General features: G+C 48.3%; 1 protein-coding gene and 1 non-coding gene across 3 annotated transcripts in view; both read left to right on the forward strand.

Annotated features, from left to right (window-relative positions):
* Window positions 1-18,623, forward strand: part of PRKCA (protein kinase C alpha) — a 395,705-nt gene that overhangs the window by 369,616 nt on the left and 7,466 nt on the right. The window contains exons 15-17 of one of the 2 annotated variants that reach the window (XM_038546804.1): window positions 5,634-5,741; window positions 7,637-7,777; window positions 14,750-14,797. In XM_038546804.1, the coding sequence (XP_038402732.1) occupies window positions 5,634-5,741; window positions 7,637-7,777; window positions 14,750-14,797 (297 nt within the window). The remainder of the gene's footprint in view (window positions 1-5,633; window positions 5,742-7,636; window positions 7,778-14,749; window positions 14,798-18,623) is intronic. The other variant, XM_038546805.1, reaches the window with a different exon arrangement.
* On the forward strand, window positions 14,177-14,284 carry LOC119873461. The gene has a single exon (XR_005365057.1). It is a non-coding gene; the product is annotated as a U6 spliceosomal RNA (small nuclear RNA).

Raw genomic sequence — 18,623 nt, forward strand, 5'->3', positions numbered from 1 at the left:
TTGAGCATCTGCCTTTGGCTCAGGTCATGATCCCAGGGTTCTGGGATCGAGTTCCACATAGGCCTCCCCACGAGGAGCCTGCCTGTGTCTCTCCCTCTCTCTCTCTGTGTCTCTCATGAATCAATAAAATCTGTAACTAAATAAATAAATCTTAGTTTAAAGAAAAAAAATCATTTTGGAAAGAAGTGATGTGGTGGTTCACATCACCCCTTACATGTCTTAAAATTCACAAATTGCCTATTGCTACGGAGAGCACCCCTGGTTCGGAACAGTCTTACACCATACTAAGACTGTATTTAATGCATAGCTTAGCTTGAGACACTATGTCCAGATTTGTAGAAATTTAAAAATAATCATGGGACTGTGGGAAAGAGGGGAGAGAAGCAATCCAAAATGGTCCTGTACTCACTCCTCAGCAGCACATTACCTCCTATTGTCCCCAGGCTCAGTAGCTGACATGGCTGGGAAGGAAAGTGAATATAATTATAACTTCACCCTTGACCTGCCTGCAACACTAAGGCCCAATCAGCAATTATCCATAAGAATGCTCCGGGGGTGATCTGGGGAGACTTAACAAGAAGCATAAAAATGTTCACATCCTCCGGCTGCGTAAGCCCACACCTGGGAAATTTTTCCTAGGAAGTAATTCAGAGAAGAAACAAATGACATGCACAGAAATGTTTATAGTAGCATTAGTTATCAGAATGTGGCCCTGGAAGCAATTGTGAATGTACCCACGGACAAATAAGCCAGTCTCTGATGGATGGTGTATCAGCTCCGTGCATTAATCTTGACCTGGGAGTCCCGGTAGCACAGAGACAGTGTTTGCAACAGCCAGTGAGAAACAAGAGACTCCAAACTATACATCAGTATTTGAAAATAATATGACAAGCCTATGAGTTCACAGAAAAATAAGAGCAGTTTCTGTATTGAGGTTGGGGATGCTACTTTCCTGGGCTTGCCCTCCCCCAAGAATACATGATTTTAATGCAATATGGGGCTCCGGGGAGCATTTCTCATTCTGAGTATGATGCTCATTCTTGCTGTTCACCAGGTGTTTTGGGTCTTCCTCCCTTCGGCACATGATGGGACTGTACCTCCCAGCTCACCCGTAGTCATGTGGAGCATGTGTGACTACTTCTGAGCAATGAGGTCTCAGTGGAAGTGCTCCAGGGTAGAGCGCTTGAGCAATGGAGAGGGACACCCCAGAGCACCTGTTCCCATTCCACCCCAGCGAGACCAGGATGACAGCTGTGCCATCAGCGTGGGTCCCTGGGTGACCTCTGCTGTCTCACAGTGGACGAGTGGCAAAAGCAAGAGATAAGCAGTCAAAATCAGGGCTGGGAAGTCAGGCCAGGTCTCTAATCCAGAGACAGTCACGCTACATGATGACTTGAAACATCTCTGGCCGTAGTGACTGCCCATCTTTCTTTCCAGAACCCCACTACTGTTTGCAGGATACCAAAATGATCTCCCCACACTCACCCTTCCCCCAATGTCCCAGTCAAGCCCTCATTAGGTGCTGGGTGGACCAGCAGCTGAGCACCTTTCAGCAGCAGCGCCAGGGGACCATCCCTCACTATCCACCTGCCGGAGCAAGTATAAGGGATTGGCAGTGCTCAGAATGGCTAAGAGCCCAAGCTCTGCAGTCAGATGTCTGGACGTGGATCTTGGTTCTTCCCAGCTCTGTAACCCTGGCCAAAGTGCTTAATAATAGAACCTCAATGAGCTCAACTGTAAAATGAGATTACTAGTATGTACGTCCTGTGGTGGTTTTGAGGATTAAGGGAGTGATGCCTGCACCAGTTCTCCATGCAGTGCCTGGCACACAGAAACAGCCTGAAAAGCCTGTGTTACTGCTACCACCGCTGTCCTTACTGCTGTTCACTCCCAAATCCTGGCCATTCTTCAGGCTGTGTAGACTCACAGTGGGTGGTAACAGGTCAGGGGTAGAGGCACGTGTCCTCCCTGGGATGCATGGCTAGGAGAATCCCCAGTCCTTGGGGCCACACAGGGGTGGAACACGGGCTGAAAGCTCAAGGCTCTGCCCCAAGGACATGTAGTCACGAGGCTTTTGTTCTAGCTCAGGAATCTTATCACATAGGCGAGCCTAAGGGGCCTCAGAATCCTTGCATCCCCAGCCTGTATGATTCACGTTGGATTAGATAGTTCTTTACTGCAGGACTTCTTAGAACCTTTATAATGTAAATGTTACTGCAGATGTCCTGAAAGGGAGGGTAAAGAATGCAAACTTTGACCCAGGAGTATCCTGTAGGATTAATATACTCTGGCTTTTTTTTTTTTTTTTAAAGATTTTATTTATTTATTCACGAGAGACACAGAGAGGCAGAGACACAGGCAGAGGGAGAGGCAGGCTCCCTGTCTGGAGCCCGAAGTGGGACTCGATCCCAGGACCCCAGGATCCCTACCTGAGTTGAAGGCAGACGCTCAACCACTGAGCCACCCAGTCTCCCCAATATCCTCTGGTTCTAAGGAATACTCTCTGGGGTGTGTCAGGAGCCAGCTGTCCTGCACTTGGCAGGCACACAGAGGGGACTTTCAGATAAACAGATCAGTAGTAGGCATAGCTCACCTGGGCGGATGTGGTTCCCATGCCAGAAGACAAACAGGTGTGATAAGCCAGTTCCCCCCAAAATTCCTTCTCCCACATCAGCTGGGGCAGGGAGGAGGAGGCATCTGCACTGACCTAATTGTCTTGGTTCTTGTAAAAGTTCTTGCTGCCTCACTTGACAAAAGATTCCTGGGGACAATTTGTCTGAGTTTCTCTTTGGAGAAAATTTCTCTTAAACCTTTGGCTTAGATTATCTGTGACTCAGGGGGATCCCTGGGCGGCTCAGTGGTTTGACGCCTGCCTTTGGCCCAGGGCGCAATCCTGGAGTCCCAGGATGGTGTCCCGTGTCGGGCTTCCGGCATGGAGCCTACTTTTCCCTCCTCCTGTGTCTCTGCCCCTCTCTCTCTCTCTCTCTCTCTCTCTCTCTCTCTATCATAAATAAATAAATCTTTAAAAAAAAAAAAAAAGATTATCTGTGACTCAGCCCCTGTAGGATTCCTGCTGCTAGTACTTGAGCATCACCAGAGAGGCCAGTTGACTCTCCTGGCACCTCTCACTGCAAGGCCCAAGCTCCAAGAGCCCTTTGTATCTGGTATGATGCTGTGCTATTATGTAGCTTCACCTGACCAGTGGCCTGAAGGGGCCACGTTGAGAGGTGTTGATTGGTCATCCAGGAGCAGCCCCTGTGCCTTGCCCACACCCTGAGCGCGATGAAGTTGTAGAGTATGAACACATAGGAAATTCAGAATGAATGGAGCCCCCTGGAGATGTGTGTTTCACAGCCCTGAGCAGAAACCATGCCATGTTTGCTTTAGTTATAAAGATCTCCTTGGCCAAAACTCAGCCACATATGTAGATCACTTATTAGGGGAAATGGGATGTTTTGTGGGTGTCATACCATAGGGGTCCAGAAGAAGTAGATTGCATGATGTCAGATAGAGAAGTGGGATGGACAGCTGGACCGTCACCCACATCCTTGGGCCACCCTGCCCTCTCTATAGGTGGAAGTAGCACAACCCTCCGCTGACCTGGGTGACCACCTACACTCGCTAGTGTGGTGTCTGTGCCCAGCCCACTGGCCTGTGTGCATCCCAGGCAGCATGTTACTTCTGCCCAGGGAAGCTCATCGTTGTGGGCTGTTTCCTGCTCTGCTCAGAGTCATTCACAGGCAGGGTAATATTTTTTTTTTTAAGATTTATTTATTTTAGAAAAAAACTATGAACAGAAGGGACAGAAGGAGAGGGAGAGAGAACTGTAAGCAGACTCTGTTGAGCACAGGGTCTGATGTGGAGCTCAGTCTCACAATACCACCTAAGCCGAAACCAAGAGTTGGATGCTTAACCAACTATGCTACCCAGGTGCCCCACAGGTGGGCTAATTTTAGTTCTCTTCACCCACCTGCATGCCTTCGACCAAATTAAACATTCTTTATGCCAGGTACTTACAGCTGAAAAAGAGGCTGATTTATTTCTGTTTCTAGACCAAAAAATAGTAATAATAAAAATAAAACCCAACAATAACAGTGGCACCCATCCCAACCCCCCATTCGCCAGTACCTGGTCCCAAAGTAGGGTTCTGTATAGACTTAGCGTCTTTCCCTTGAGTGGATGTGGCTCCCGTGTGCTGACCCCACACTCAACTCCTATTTGGGGCTAGGGGTGGGGAAGGACTGAGGTTGGGGGTCAGATGAACAGATGGGATGATTTGAGTGGTGCTTCAGGGGGAGCACTCTGCTTGGGTCCGTTGTTCTCTGTTACTCAGAGGGAAATGTTTGATAAGAAGTGATAGTCTGCGGGCTGCTGCACAGCTGTCTTCACTCCATGATACAGTTTACATTTAAGCTGGGCTCTGCATTATCGGCGCCCTAACCATGTCAGTCAGAGTGACAGAGACCCCTCTTTTCCGTGAGAGGGAAAATGCAATGAGATTAAACATACAGGGATTTTCTATTTGAGAGCTGACTCCTGGTCTACCTTTCTTATGCTAAACCCAAGGTTAGCTAAGCCAAAAAGGAACATTAAGAAATTTCCCATAAGCCCACTTATCCTGTGCCCCGCTATCCCTCCAGAGTGACAGGTAATTTGGCAGACCTCTTGGGATTAAAGACATGATGGAAAGAAAGCTTGAAGGACATCCTGAGCTCAACCCACTCCTCCTGAGGATCCTAACAGCCCCTTCTAAGACAGTTCATCCGCTTTAATAAAATACCAGTACCACTGGGCATCCTTCATCTGGCACCTGCTGGGTACAGGACAGACTATCCTGTTTTGTAGACTCACCAGGAAACCCCATTTTACAAATTGGAAAACCATGTCTTAAAGAGATCGGTTCCTTGCCTGTGGACACCCAGCTAGAAGATGGTGAAGCTAGATTCTGATCCAGATCCACCTAACTTGAAAGCCATGGCCGCCCACAATGCCCAGAATGCTACTATGCCTCCCCCCTCTCCCTGTGGGAGTGTAAACCCAATAGAAGAGGAGAAGGGAGTGTCTAGTGGCAGCTAAGCCCCCATCACTGTCATCACACAGGTGTCAGACTCTCTACAGAGCAGCTCCCTCTTGCTCTTGGGTCAGAAGGGCACTGGGGTGAATTTCTAGAGCTGGGGAAGTCCTTTTAGGCCATGTCCTGATGGCCTGGACGCCCCATTCTCAGAATCCAAAGGCACTAGTGTTCTCCACCTGCCCCCATCACTGCACACAGAGCCATCTGTAACCTAACTTGATTATAATTAAAATTTTTAACACATAATTACAAGATTAATGGATTAATTATAATTTATTTGCAAATCATTAAAAGCATTACTCAAAAACACTTTGCCTAAAGATTGTTTTGGTTTTCCCAGGGCAGGATAATTAAAGAGACAAGGGGAAAAAGTGAAAAATACACAACCACCGACCTAATGAAAGATAATCAAATAAACCAGCAACTTCACTAAGCTAACTCTGCAGCCCATGGTGCACCCAGAAGCCCCGTGTGTGTTCTTGGTGCTGAATTGGGTCATCAGGCACCGCACTAATGAATCACCCTGCCTGTTTTCCCGTGTGTCTCTTTCCTGGAATAGCCTCCCTTTGATGGTGAAGATGAAGACGAGCTGTTTCAGTCCATAATGGAGCATAACGTTTCTTATCCCAAATCCTTATCCAAGGAGGCCGTTTCCATCTGCAAAGGAGTAAGTAGACCCAGATTTCTTTTATAATCGAGGCTAAGAGGGTCAACAGAGGAAGACTCTTCCCCACACTTCTGAGAAAGGTGGTGGAGAGCCCTCAAACGCACACCTCTGCTTTCAGCCATCAAGGGCTACAGCTTGGTGACGTGCAGGACGTTGTGGGAAGCATGGCGGCCTGGAGAATGCGTTCAGATCCCCACACTTCCTGGAACTCTGGCCCAGGCAGCTAATCTCACGGTGTTTTAGTGTCTCCTCCACCCCTTGAAATTGTGCTATGAGCTGTCAGAAATAATCTCAGGCCCTTGGAAAATGTTCGTTCTCTTCCCTTGCCTGACTTGGCATGCCTTGGGTCATTCTTCATTCGAGTGTCCTTTTTTAAGATGGAGTGTACACGCAGAAATGGGCACAAGTCATCAGTGTGTAGATCTCACAGAACAGATAACACCCATGTAACGTCACCCAGGTCATGAAAGAGACACCCTAGGAGCCCCCTCCCTTCGTGTACTGCAGCGACTCCCCACCCCTGGAGATAAACAGCAGCCCCGCTCAAACCTGCATGGATTTGCCTTGTTTTGAACTTCACACAAATGCAGTCTTGTGGTGGGTGCTCCCCAGCCCTGGCTTCTTTCCCCCAACACGGTGATCGTAGCATTTCTCCACATTCCCGTGTACGTGTGTCCTTCTGTCTTCCATACGCTGCATAATATTCTGTTGGGTAGCCCCACCAGAGTTGGTTTATTCATGCTACTGCTGGTGGGCCTTTGGGTTATTTCCACTTTAGTTTGGGGCTGTTACAAATACAAGTGCCCTGAAACATCCAAGTTTTGGGTTTGAGGGAACATACGAACTCATTTCTGTGGAGGAGATACCTAGGAGTAGAAATTACCGGGTCATGACCTGGTTAGTTTTTAATAGTAAAGTTTTAGGCCACAAAATTATTGTCAGACGTGGCAGGATGAAGCATAACACACTCCTAACATTTTCTGGCTGGTTTGATCATTTGGGATGCACTTAGCAGGTGTCTTCCAAAGGCAAGGCACTGTTTACATATAAAAATAGGGACAGCTGGGCCCTGCCCAGCTTATAATCCACATTTGCCTCTGTCTCCTGCTGTAGATACATGGGAATTAACTAGTCACCTGCTGGTCAAGGCATTTGTTTTTCCAACCATGAGTCTCTGATTCAGGCATTTTGGTCCAGGCAATAAATAGGCAGCATATGATGCTTGTTATTAGTATCATATAAGATACCTTCAGCACACACAATTTTTAGTGATTGTCTACCTTTTCATATCCATATTTTTTAGACATACAGGATGGCAGTTCTAACACAGATAGTGTATGAAGACACCTGTTTAAATTCTTATGTTTGGCTCTAGGGTCAGATTGTTTCCCTGTGTTCCTTACCATAAAAACCACTATAGAAAGGCCCATACTGTCAACACTACTGTACTTGTGAGTTGGGCTCTTTTTGTGCAAGCCACTGATTTCTTGGGGTGCTCCCTGGGCGTCCACACAGCCAGTGCCCGTAGCAGAGCTGGCAAAGGAGAGCCTGCATTATCATCCAGCATTCTCTTTTTCTCCTACTTTTAATGTGTGTGGCGGGGGAAGGAGGCTCTTTTTTTTCTCTCTCTTTCTCAGCTTTATTGAGGTGTAATTGACAGACAAAATTGCAACGTATTTAAAATGTGCCACGTGATGGCTTGATACACATGTACAAGGTGAAAGATTCCCACAGCCAAGAAGACACGTCCATCACCTGACGTTAGTTTACCTTTTTGTCTTTTGGGGGAAGAGTACTTACGCCCTGCTCTCTTAGCGCATTTTGGTTATACAGTACAGCATCATCACCTCTGGTCACCACGTCACACGTTGCATCCTCTTTCTGCTGCCTTCTAGCTGATGACCAAACACCCAGGCAAGCGGCTGGGTTGCGGGCCAGAGGGAGAGAGAGACGTTCGGGAGCACGCTTTCTTCCGGAGGATCGACTGGGAAAAACTCGAGAACAGGGAGATCCAGCCACCCTTCAAGCCCAAAGTGGTGAGTAAGGGACATGGCCTGTTCCTGAGCCACAGTCTCCCAAATCCCAAATCGGGGTCCCACCGACCCTTTTTCTGGAGAGAGGAGGCCAGTGACCCCTGGCCCTGCAGGGTGGAAAAAAATGGCCAGGTGCCAGCCTTGTGTTCAGTCTGTGGTCTGAGCCATGGGGGTTCCTGCTGACTTACAGAGTCAACCCAGACCCACCACCAGTAGGGTGGCTGCAGGGCACCCCCCAGAACTGAGAGAGAGCCAGGGCACATCAGCTTTGAGGTGCAGGCTTCACGGACTCAAGTGCCCAGTGGGGCTGTTTTCCTTGCTCTGCATCCTCGACAGGACTTCGCATCTGTGTCCGGCTCTCCTGGGCTTGCTTTGCTCCTGAAGCAGAACCTAGTCTCAGCCAACTCCTATGCAGGCCCTGGCTGCGTTTGCCATGTTGGCCATGGCCACCACTGCAGTGTGTGTCAGTCCCCGTTCTGGCTTTGCCACCTTCATTGAGACTCTTCCCACATGACCCCCATTTTTCCTGTGTATTCCACAAGCCCTATGTACCAGGCCCTGTTTTTACAAATCAGCTCATTTAACCCTCTTAACAACCCTGCACAGTGGGTAAACTAAGGCACAGAGGCTGAGTAACTTGCCTGAAGACATGCAGCTGGTAGGTGGTTATTCTGGCTCTGGGATCCGTGTCCTTACCTCATGACACCATCACTCCATCCTAGCGACCGCTGTCTGCCCATCTTCTGACTGGTGGTGGCAACCAGCATTGGCCTTTCTTAACATTTATATCTCGAGGTAATCTCAGAGTCTGTAAGACATGGGGCTCCTGACTCATGCCACCGGGCACTTGGTGGTGCCTCCCAGGGGGTCTGCTTTCCCTCTGGATCCCACCTCTGGGGTTAGTGGACCATGCCTTCCCATGGTGCCCTTGCCCCCGAGGCTGCAGCAAGAGCAGCTGTGTCCCACGGTCTGTTGCAGAAGCACCCACATCTGTCTCCTCTAGCAGGTGCTTATGAGCAGGCAAAGGGGACCCTCCTGGGGTGACTGAGTTACTGACTGGTTGGTGCCCAAGCTTTGTTCTTAGGGCAGCAGCTTCCTCCTCAAATACGCTTGTGTGTCCTCTGCTCCAAGAATAAAACTGCTGGTGGGGAGCCCACTTCTACTTTTCCAAGATATTCTTAGCACAAACGGGAGAAAAACTAAAATTAATCAGGTCAGTTGACTCCCTCCTGAATCATCCTGTCCAGCAGGACCCTTGTATATCTGCACCCCACCTTCTCTGAGCCCATCCCAGGCACAGCTTTTGGGGGTTTTCATAGGATCCCTCCCCTCACTACAAAATCTGGTTTTGAGGAGGTGGGGCGTGACGGCAGTGATAATGCTGCAGGCAGCCTTAGAACATTCTGTTAGGGATTTTCTTTTTCCCCTTTCCTATTTGTGTAGCCTTCTTAAAATATGAAAGGCGCGCGATTGCATCTTACATACAGCTTAGCAGAGGTGACATGCTGACCCTGCTTTAAGTGTTAAGCACAATACAATTGCTTGTCAGTCACTTTCCAGAAGGGGACAAGATGCAGCAAAGGCAGCCATGAAAACACATCTCCTCCTGTTTATTCCCACCCCGTCCTCAGAAGACATTGTGTATTTGCATGGTCTCCCACTTCTTGCGGGCACCGCGGCCCCACGTTCAGATCTAGGGACACAAGAGTGTGGCTTGGGGCCAGGAGCCAGGAATCTGACTAAGGCTGTTCGCTGTGGGCTGGGGAACTCACTGGACACAGTCCTACCACAGCAGGCCGCTAAGCCGCAAGCAGTGTGTGTTTGTTTATTTATTCCTCCAGTGCTGGTATTTGTGGTTTGGGGGTTTTTTTGTGTGTTTTTTTAACTGAGTGCTAACTAGAATAACAAGAAAGAAGAGGCTGGCTCTGGCTGTGAAGAAGCAGCTCCTGAACTCAAACACAGAAGCCGAAATCATGGACCAGGCCCTGCAGCAGGAGGTGGTGTGTAAAAGGCCCGCTGGGTGAGGGCTCTGATCAGAGGGAAGGAGAGACGTCCTCTGCTCACAGTGGGCTTTCCCAGGCCGAGCCCCCGTCCTGCCAGAGAAGTGTACACAGAAAAGGAAGAAGCTGAAAATGTACACGTGGGCAGCGGATGAGACAGCAGGGGACACATGGCCATGCCGGGGTTAGGAGCAAGCAGCTGCAGGAGTGAGCAGCGAAGAGAGTCGAGGGCAAAGAGGTCGACCAGAAAGTTCTGGTTCCCAGGAGAGCTCAGTGCCCCCCAGTCCCTACCCCACGCCACCCCCATGGCACCTAGTCCTGGGGGGAAGGGGCATCTCAGCAGTCCCCCGGAACAGCATTCTATTCTCGAGGTACCAGCTAGAGTGGAGAGACCACATACGTGCCAGGAACAGTCTGGGCGGCGGGAGAGGACGTTTCCCACAGCGCAGAGCAGGCTCAGTCCAGATGTCACCGAGGCCACACACGACACTGGTGTCAGCACAGCAGCTAACGGCACCTTCAGGTTACTCTGTGATGTTTCCCCCTTTGCTCAGTGAAAAATGCAGTTCCCTGATCCAGAGTTAATTAAAAAGTCAGAAGAGTTTACAGATGAAATGCAAAGCTGAGTAGTCTCTGATAGGCAGTTTTGTCCTTTCAAAGGGAGACGGAGCAGCATATCCTCGCTGTCACCGTGGAGAAAAGTGGCAAACACCCTGCTGCCAGAAGCTTGTTCTCGCGTGTTTGCTGAACCCCTCACGGGGAGCATCTCCCCCTCTGAGCAGTGCTGGTAGCCCTGGCTGGCGAAGCTTGTCTGCCTTGGTGAACTTGTCTTGATGCTTTTTCAGCAGGTGCCGTGAATCCATTTCCCTGAGATTTATTGGATTAAAGGCCCATCCCCTCCTGGCTCCCAGGAAGGAAATCAAGCCTCTGGTTATTGCAAATACCAGCAGTAAGCCTTCAAGCACTCCCAGTTATCTTCAGGGTGCTTCTAGAGATCAAGTTTGTGCTCATAAGCTGTGGAGTCTCATCTTGGCTTTTTTTTTTTTTTTTCATCTTGGCTTTTTTAATTTGCTTTTGAATCTCCAGTGAAAGATGACTCCAAAATCACAAGCTTCCTTGAGAGAGGAGAGACAAGTCCCAGAGCTTATCCAGAGGAACCAGGGTTCCCATAGTATCCTATCTTTCTTTTTTTTAATCTTCCTTCCTGCCAAAGGGACATCCTGGAAGCTAGACCAGAGTGCCACAGGAAATGTGAAAATCCACCACCAAAGACATTCTGTGATGTGTGACTCCATCAGGAGGCACCACACAGAACTTTCCACCTCGTGGCCACCTGCAGTGCAGCCATTGCCCAGATTCTGTTTAAATTCACTCACGAAGGGAAACAGAGAGAGGCGAGGGATGGGCGTCAGGTGTGTGGAACAGCGGCCATCTCCCTTGACGGTGGCAAGTCTGGAAGCTCAGAGGAGCTCATCCCAGCCACAGAAGTAGCAGGACTTGGGAAGAGCCTGCAGGAAGCAAGAACCTGCCCCCAAGGTGCCCTGTGGTGGGAGAGTCCTGTCCTGGCAGAGCAGAGCCACGTCCCCAGAAGACCACTGTGTGCAATTGTGAAGGTGAAGACAATTTTCTAGAAGATGGAGCAGTCACTTATGTACTGGCTGATCATGTAAAACAAAAGCAAAAACAAAACAGCTATGTTATGCTCTCCTGGAGATGAGCCCCCCACCCCCACCCCATGACTCTCCTTCTTTATGGGGAAAAAAGCACACAGCAAGCTGGTTTCGTCTTCCCTCAAAGAAAACACAACAGTGGAAGAGCCTTTGATCCACAGACTAAGGACCATCAGCTCGGCGTTTGGCTGACGTTCCGAACAACAAGCCTGAGTCCTCAAAGAGGATTGTTAATGTTCAGAAGATTCCATGTAAGAAGGTCTCTCTCTTTTTTTTTTTTTAATGTTTAAGTTTAAAGATGTCACTCCTGAAAAGGTTAAACTTCAGTTGCTGAGGGAGAAATTTGAAAGGCCAGGCCGCCGCCCACAGCATCAGCTTAATGAGGAGGTTTCCTCGGGAGAGGATGGCACAGCCAAGCCCACTTGGCCGTGTGTCTTGAGAACCCATGGAGGGAAGGAGAACTCATTCTTTCGGCTTTGCCCAAAAAAACAAAGTATGCCCTTAGAGGCACACGTGAGCCCAAGATTCTGATCTGGTGTCCCTTTGAATTCTGTAGGCTTTTACCCTGATTAATTATTCATCTGAATAAAATGCCGGAGAACAGCCTTCAAGCTCCCGCTCATCTTGCCCGTGATACATGATAGTTTATACAAATATCAGAAGTGGAAAGTTAATTGATTTTTTTTTCTTTTTTGAATTCCATCCATTGGCCCCAAGGAGCAGAAGAGCTAGTTCACAGGCAAGCCCAAAACCTTCACGATACTTAAGTGGTTATTAGAGAGAGAAAGAGAATAATTTATAAAGTTAACACCGAGAAATATATTCCAGAGTTGATAGATGAGCAGAGCACTTTGGAAATAGGCCTGCCTGTCACAGGGAGCCTTTCTGGTAAAATTACTGTCCTTATTTTATCAAGAAGAGAGAGGGGAAAAAAATAACTTTCATCAGGACATTGTCATCCTTTCGGCAAGAGCCAAAGAGAACAAGAACAGCGGGTACAAGTGTAAATGCCATGATGGTGAGATTGCACGGTCAGGTTAATTTTCCCCATCACCCCGAAATCCTCTACAGGCCTATCTCAGGGATGCTGTGGGTGTGGCTCCAGATGGCCACAATGAGGTGCATGTCTCAGTAAAGCAAGCTGATGAATTTGGGGGTTCCCAGTACATATAAAAGCTACAGTCACACTATTCTGTAGTCTACTAAGTGTGCGGTCACATTATATCTTAAAAAAAAAACAATGCATGTACCTTAATTTAAAAATACTTTATTGCTAAAAAAAAAAAAAAATGCTGTCACCTGAGCTTTCAGCAAGTTGTGATCACTGATCATAGGTCCCCCTAAGAAATACAGTAATAGGGAAAGTGTTCAAAATACTGAGAGAATTACCAGAATGTGGCACAGAGACAGGAAGTGAGCAAATGCAGTTCCAAAATGGCTCCAGCAGACATGCTTGATGCCAGGTTGCCACAGACTTCCAATTTATAAAAAAACACAGGGTCTGTGGGATACAATGAAACAAAGCAATGCACAGCGTCATTAGCTTGTCTAGAAAGTTTGATGATGGTTTAATTCTCAAACTCAGTGCAGCATGCCTTTTTAATTTTCGGGAAAAAAAATTATTTTGAAATAACTTCCAATTTCAGTGTTGCAGAAGAGTCACAAAAATAGCATAAAGAATTGCTACGTTCTGATTCCCTAAATGTTAACATTTTAGCATATTTGCTTTATCATTCTTTCCATCTCCAGGCATGCATGTGTACATAATACACATGTGCGGGTTGTTTTTTTTTTTTTTTTAACTGCTTGAGAGTAAGTTGCAAATGTGATGCCTGTTTATACCTACATATTGCATGACTTTCCTAAAACCAAAGACATCGCGCAGTGCTGTTCTTTTTAATAATTGCTCTAGAAAGGTAATTCTACAGAGCATCAGCCCTCTGGGTAGAAGGAGGAGGGTCTTGGAGCAGTGGTCTGAGAGCTCAGTGCGGCAGGCAGCCTGGGGCTGCATGTAATCATCCTGTGGAGTAGCAGGTAGCTTTTCTCTTGACCATTCAGTGGCACCAGCAGCCGCGATGCTAAGTAAAACCAAGAGATTCTCAACACTCAGGTAGCTCCTCCAGCAACATGTGAACACCAGCCAGCCCTTGGAGCCTGGAACCTGTCACATCAAGGTGAACTCGGGGGTGATGTCAACCTTTAAACCAGCCCAAGACAGCTCCTCCTTGGTTGATGAGAAGCAAGGAGGCTGTTCTTTGATAACTACGCTCCCACATGCTCTCCGGCTTGAAAGAGAACTGGGAAGAGATGAGACATTTAAAATAATAATCAAGGTTAGTAAGTAGCTGTGTCGCAAGCCTCAGTCAGGGAGCTTCCGTGGTGAGGAACAGGATACGTGGCTCAAGGTGTGCCACCTGGCAGCCTCCCATTGTCTGAAGTGAAGGTCTCCGACAACGATGGCCATCACAACAACTTGTTTTGGAAAAGGAGCCTTGAATCCTCCAATGCCAGCCATTGGTATAAAGACAGACTCAACGGAGTGCATGTTTTTATTCCATAGAATACGGCCTAGGATAAGCCAGGACCTTTCCGTCACAGACACGTGGCTCTGATGCTTCTAAGAATCCACTCATTCAATGTGTGGCTTATAGCCTGTGTCTGTCAACAAACCCATCCATAGAACCGGCTCCCACTGGACCAGAATTGGCCCTTCCTGCATCGTGCTCTATCTAGCACTCCCTTCGGCAGCGCGTATACTAAAACTGGAACGATACACAGAAGATTTAGCATGGCCCCTGCGTGAGGATGATGCGCAGGTTTCTGAGATTTGCTCAGAGGCAACAGATAAGCAAGCACTGTTTAATTTTGTCTAAGAAATGAAAACCTGTCTCCAGGCTCTCACCACGGGTGCTGTTGGCAGGAGGTAAAGGTGGTCCCAATCCCTCTTTTAAAAAAAAAAAAAATCATTATTAAAGTATTAATTCCACGTGGGGAAATAGTTAAGCAAGGAAAGATGGATAAAAAATGACAAGCTGTCCCCACCCCCCACCCCAACTACTGGTTCTGCTATTCACTACCTCTTCTGTAAGCTTCTGGAAGGCTGCGTGCATGCGTGATCATACGTACAGCAAGGTTGTACCGCGCATTTTTGCATCTTTCACCTAGCAATCTATCTGAGAGACGTTTCCGTGTGAGTGCAGGTGGGTGTGTGGCATCCTTCACACGGGCCATTCTGATTCTCAAGTTCCCAGGGCAGGCGTTGACTCTTTTCCAAATACTTTCCTCTGTCCGTTCTTATTCTCCAGACTTTCTGTACCAAAATGCACTGGCTTCAGTGGGCATCCCGGCCTTCGGTGAGCACATTTCTAGATCCTTGAGTGACTAAACGAGCAAACTAACTCCATTCTTTAACCCTGAGTGTGTTCCTTCTGCTTGCGTTGGGTCATGCACGGAAGACCGTTCCCTGAGCATGCTGATCTTACAGAGGGCTGCAGCCCGGCGCCTCAGCCCCCTCACTGGATGGTCCCATGGTGTGGACATGAGCTCCCAGGAGGCTCAAAGCACAATATCCCCATTCACTTCTATTGCTGGTTGTTTAACTAAATGAAGCTGGTGCACAACCGCAGGTCAGAAAGCCGTGCACGGATATCAGCCATGTTCCTACTAATGCTCCACTAGGACCACCACACAGTGAGACTTGAAATAGGTGCCCTAAGATGAAGCAGATCCTGCTACATCCAGTAATTGCCAGAGACATTCCCCACCCCTTTCTCCTTCATCTTGCAACACGCCTTTACTCTCGCTTGGTTCCGCACTGTGCCTGCTCCTCTGGGTTTGGTTTGGTTTTGCTTTGTAATGGCAGTGTTTTCGAGCTACTCATACTCACCCTAATTCCCATACCAGTGACCATGGGGTTACATTCTACATGACTGAGACACCAAGGTAAAGGACAGGATTGAGACCAACACATGTATTGTGCATTCTCGGTGGCCTCTCCCAGGTAAGAATCATGAGAAGCCGATGTGCGCGGGGCAGGCTGACTCTCCCCCCGGCCCTTACACAGGGTGCATGGGGTTGTGAATGGACCGTGTGCTGCCCAGGCCCTTGGATGGGGAGTACTACGATCCCAAAGTCTAGCCGGAGTCAGTGTCTTCCTATGCTTTGTCCCATCTTTACCATGCCTGACCTCTCCTGAGCTCATATTATTAATTGATGAGTTTACCAAATGGGTTGAAATGTCAAAACAACAAAGGAGTTATGTCCTGAATCCAGAGCTAAATAAGGCAGGTCGATTATTAATAGGGTTCGTTCATCCCTCACATATTAATCACATGCCTTTTACCTGCAGGGTGTGTGCTGTACGTGCTGTGCCTCAGATCTGTGTCATTGCCTGATCTTTAGAAGGGATTGCACACACTCTCGTTCCTTTGATCCCCACAATAGCCTTGGGAGGTGGGCGTTCACAACCCCATTTTTATCTTTACAGAGAGGTACAGTATGTTTCCCAAAGCTATTCCCTGGACTTGTGGCCCCTGGTGGGTCCTTCCCACCCCACCTCTCCTTTTCCCTCTGGTGTCGAAAGCAGCTCCATGGACACAGGCAGTCTCTGCTCTCAGGGAGTACCAGAGGAACTGTCTGAGCTCACACACTGGCAAAATCCTCAGTTGGTGACAGGTGTGGGTGGCCTTTGGAGGTGAAGACAGTGCACATCCCACCAAGGGATTTTGCTCTCAAGTAGCAAATGCTGCCTGCATGTGTTGTCAGGTGGCCTAGAGCTCTTAGGCCATGGCCAACCCAAACCTGCCTATTGTCTCACACTGTGGTGGAGGCTGTCCTTCCAGTGGCCATGGTAATAACCTTCTTGCATCATCCCTGAGGTAGGTTGAGAGAATGTCTGTAGTCTGGCCAGCCTCATTCTTCACCCCTACTGTCACTCATTCGCTCAGTCATTCATGGATACCACCTGGGGCCCCCCAAACCCTTCAGTCTCCATACCCCTTCTTGTTCTCTCTCACATCCAAGATGGTACCTGAGCCCTGCTGCCCACAAGATGGTTATGAATAAGGTTGGGCCACGGACAGCAGGAAGAATCTTTTGTATGTTTAAAATATAACAGCTTGTTGAAGGCTTTGTCTTTCCCTCAAAGATCCAGAGAGCACTGGTTTTCATTATCCTTTTCAGTCATTGGTGGTGGATAATATGAGAATAGTCATAGTTTTCTTCATAGACATCTTGAAAAATTAGGTCAAGATCTTCTCCCATTTGACTTAAAGGAGACTGTCTATTTCTGGGCTAATTTTACTGAATTATGGAAGGCTCATTTTTTAAAGCATAAGAGACCCTCCATGGTGGAAAAATAAGCTATATTTCTCATAGTACCAAACCTGTGATTAAAAACAAACAAACCCCCCCCCCAAAAAAACCCTGCTCTTTGAAGGGGGAAAGTGGCATCCATCTGGTGAGAGCTCCCTTGGAATTAGAGGTCCTTCTGAGTCTTGCATCTCATCTGACCCTTGGATGCAACCTCCAGCATTTCCGTGGCTTTCCCACCCATGGCTTGCTGAGATCCACTCACACGAACAGAGTTTTTATTCTTTGCTCTCAGCTTGTCCCTTACCTCAGTGAATAGGCTTAAGAAAGGCTTTCTTGCTGGAATGTGACTTCTCTCTCCTTAGGAGAACATACCAGAGTGAGTTAGAGTTGGAAGGAAAAGAAGAGGTTTCTGGTGGTAAGCAGTTCTGAGACCAGCAGTTCTACTCCCATGTGACATGATCGCCGAGGAGGATTGCCCTGGTTCCCGCAAGCCCCCTTAGTTCTGGGCCGGCAGCCCACACAGCACAAAGCCAGGAGCAGTGAGGGTTTCCACCCTATGTGTTACCACACTCGCCTCACAAGCCATGGCAGCCTTGGGGGTAACCCTTCCCAGGAACAGCAGCTTTAGAATTTCACCCATCCCCATCCCCAAGCTTCTTGGTGCTAGTGTTTACATGGTCCACTTTTTAGATCTCAGGGACTCCTCCCATTTGTTGTTGATTTATTTGGCAGTTAAGCCATGGCTTTGGAAACTTCTCATTGGAAGATGATCTGCGAATGCCATAAAGATGGTACCCAAAGGAAAGGTCAGACGTGTGCCCTCTTTTCACAAAACAGATCAACAAATCTAGGGTTAGATGGATGGAGAAGACGTTTTACCTTGGCTCGCCTTCCTCTTCCTTTTAGAGACTTCACCTTTTCCTTTTCCTAGAAGGTCCTTCTTACTCATCTTTGCACGGTTAGTGAATAGCAAAACAAATGCGAATGATCTCTTCATAAGGAACACACATCCCAGCCTCTGAGAGCACCTACAGTGGATTCACTTGAAGTCTTTCAGGCCATGGGCATTAATTAATCAAGTTCCCAAAGGACATCTTCCTCAAATACAATTCCACCATCTCTTATGCAGGAGGCAGGGCCTGCGTGACAAACAGGCCCAATAGTATGGCCTCCATAGAGAGGCTGCAAGGGCCCCCATACAAGGGCTCCCTGCCTCCCTCCACACACGCATCCACATACCCACACAGCAGTCCATGGTGTGCACCCCCCCGCCATTAGGAGTGAGTGGGTGGTCACTCATGAAAATGAAAACACCTCCAGAAAGGGAGGCTGTCAGTTGTGAGAGACCTTACTTTGAACTCACGACATGCCTTAGGAGCAGGGTGGAAAAAGCCTGATGAAACTAGACCCTCGAGGAAACTTTCTAGATGGTGGGAAAGGTATAAAAGAGGAAGTGGGAAAGTATGGTCTGTGAGACTAAACTGGCCTTACAAAAATAACAGCACCCCTTGTGCTCTCACCGCATGCTGGGGTCTGTGTGAAACACCACACCCTTAACCTCCATAGCCCAGGGAGAGGATGTGGCTCTCCTCCCCCCTTTACACTCGAGGGATTGGGGTGGACTCTCCACCCCCTACCCCACCCCTTCACAGAGCTGTCCTCTGTTAAAGATCCAGTATTGCCTGGTTAGTATAAAATTGTGCTAACTCAGAACTGGTCCATATCCCCTATGGTACCAGCAGGTGGAAGGGTGATCATTGGCAACATGTGGAATACCATGATTTGTATCACCAGTGTGACCCCAACATTTCCTGTCTCAGAGTCCTCTGGGGTCCAGGGGACTTCAGCATGCCACAACCCTCCTGA

Source organism: Canis lupus, chromosome 9 (genome assembly GCF_011100685.1).
Source record: "Canis lupus familiaris isolate Mischka breed German Shepherd chromosome 9, alternate assembly UU_Cfam_GSD_1.0, whole genome shotgun sequence".
In the NCBI taxonomy this organism is placed as follows: Eukaryota; Metazoa; Chordata; class Mammalia; order Carnivora; family Canidae; genus Canis; species Canis lupus.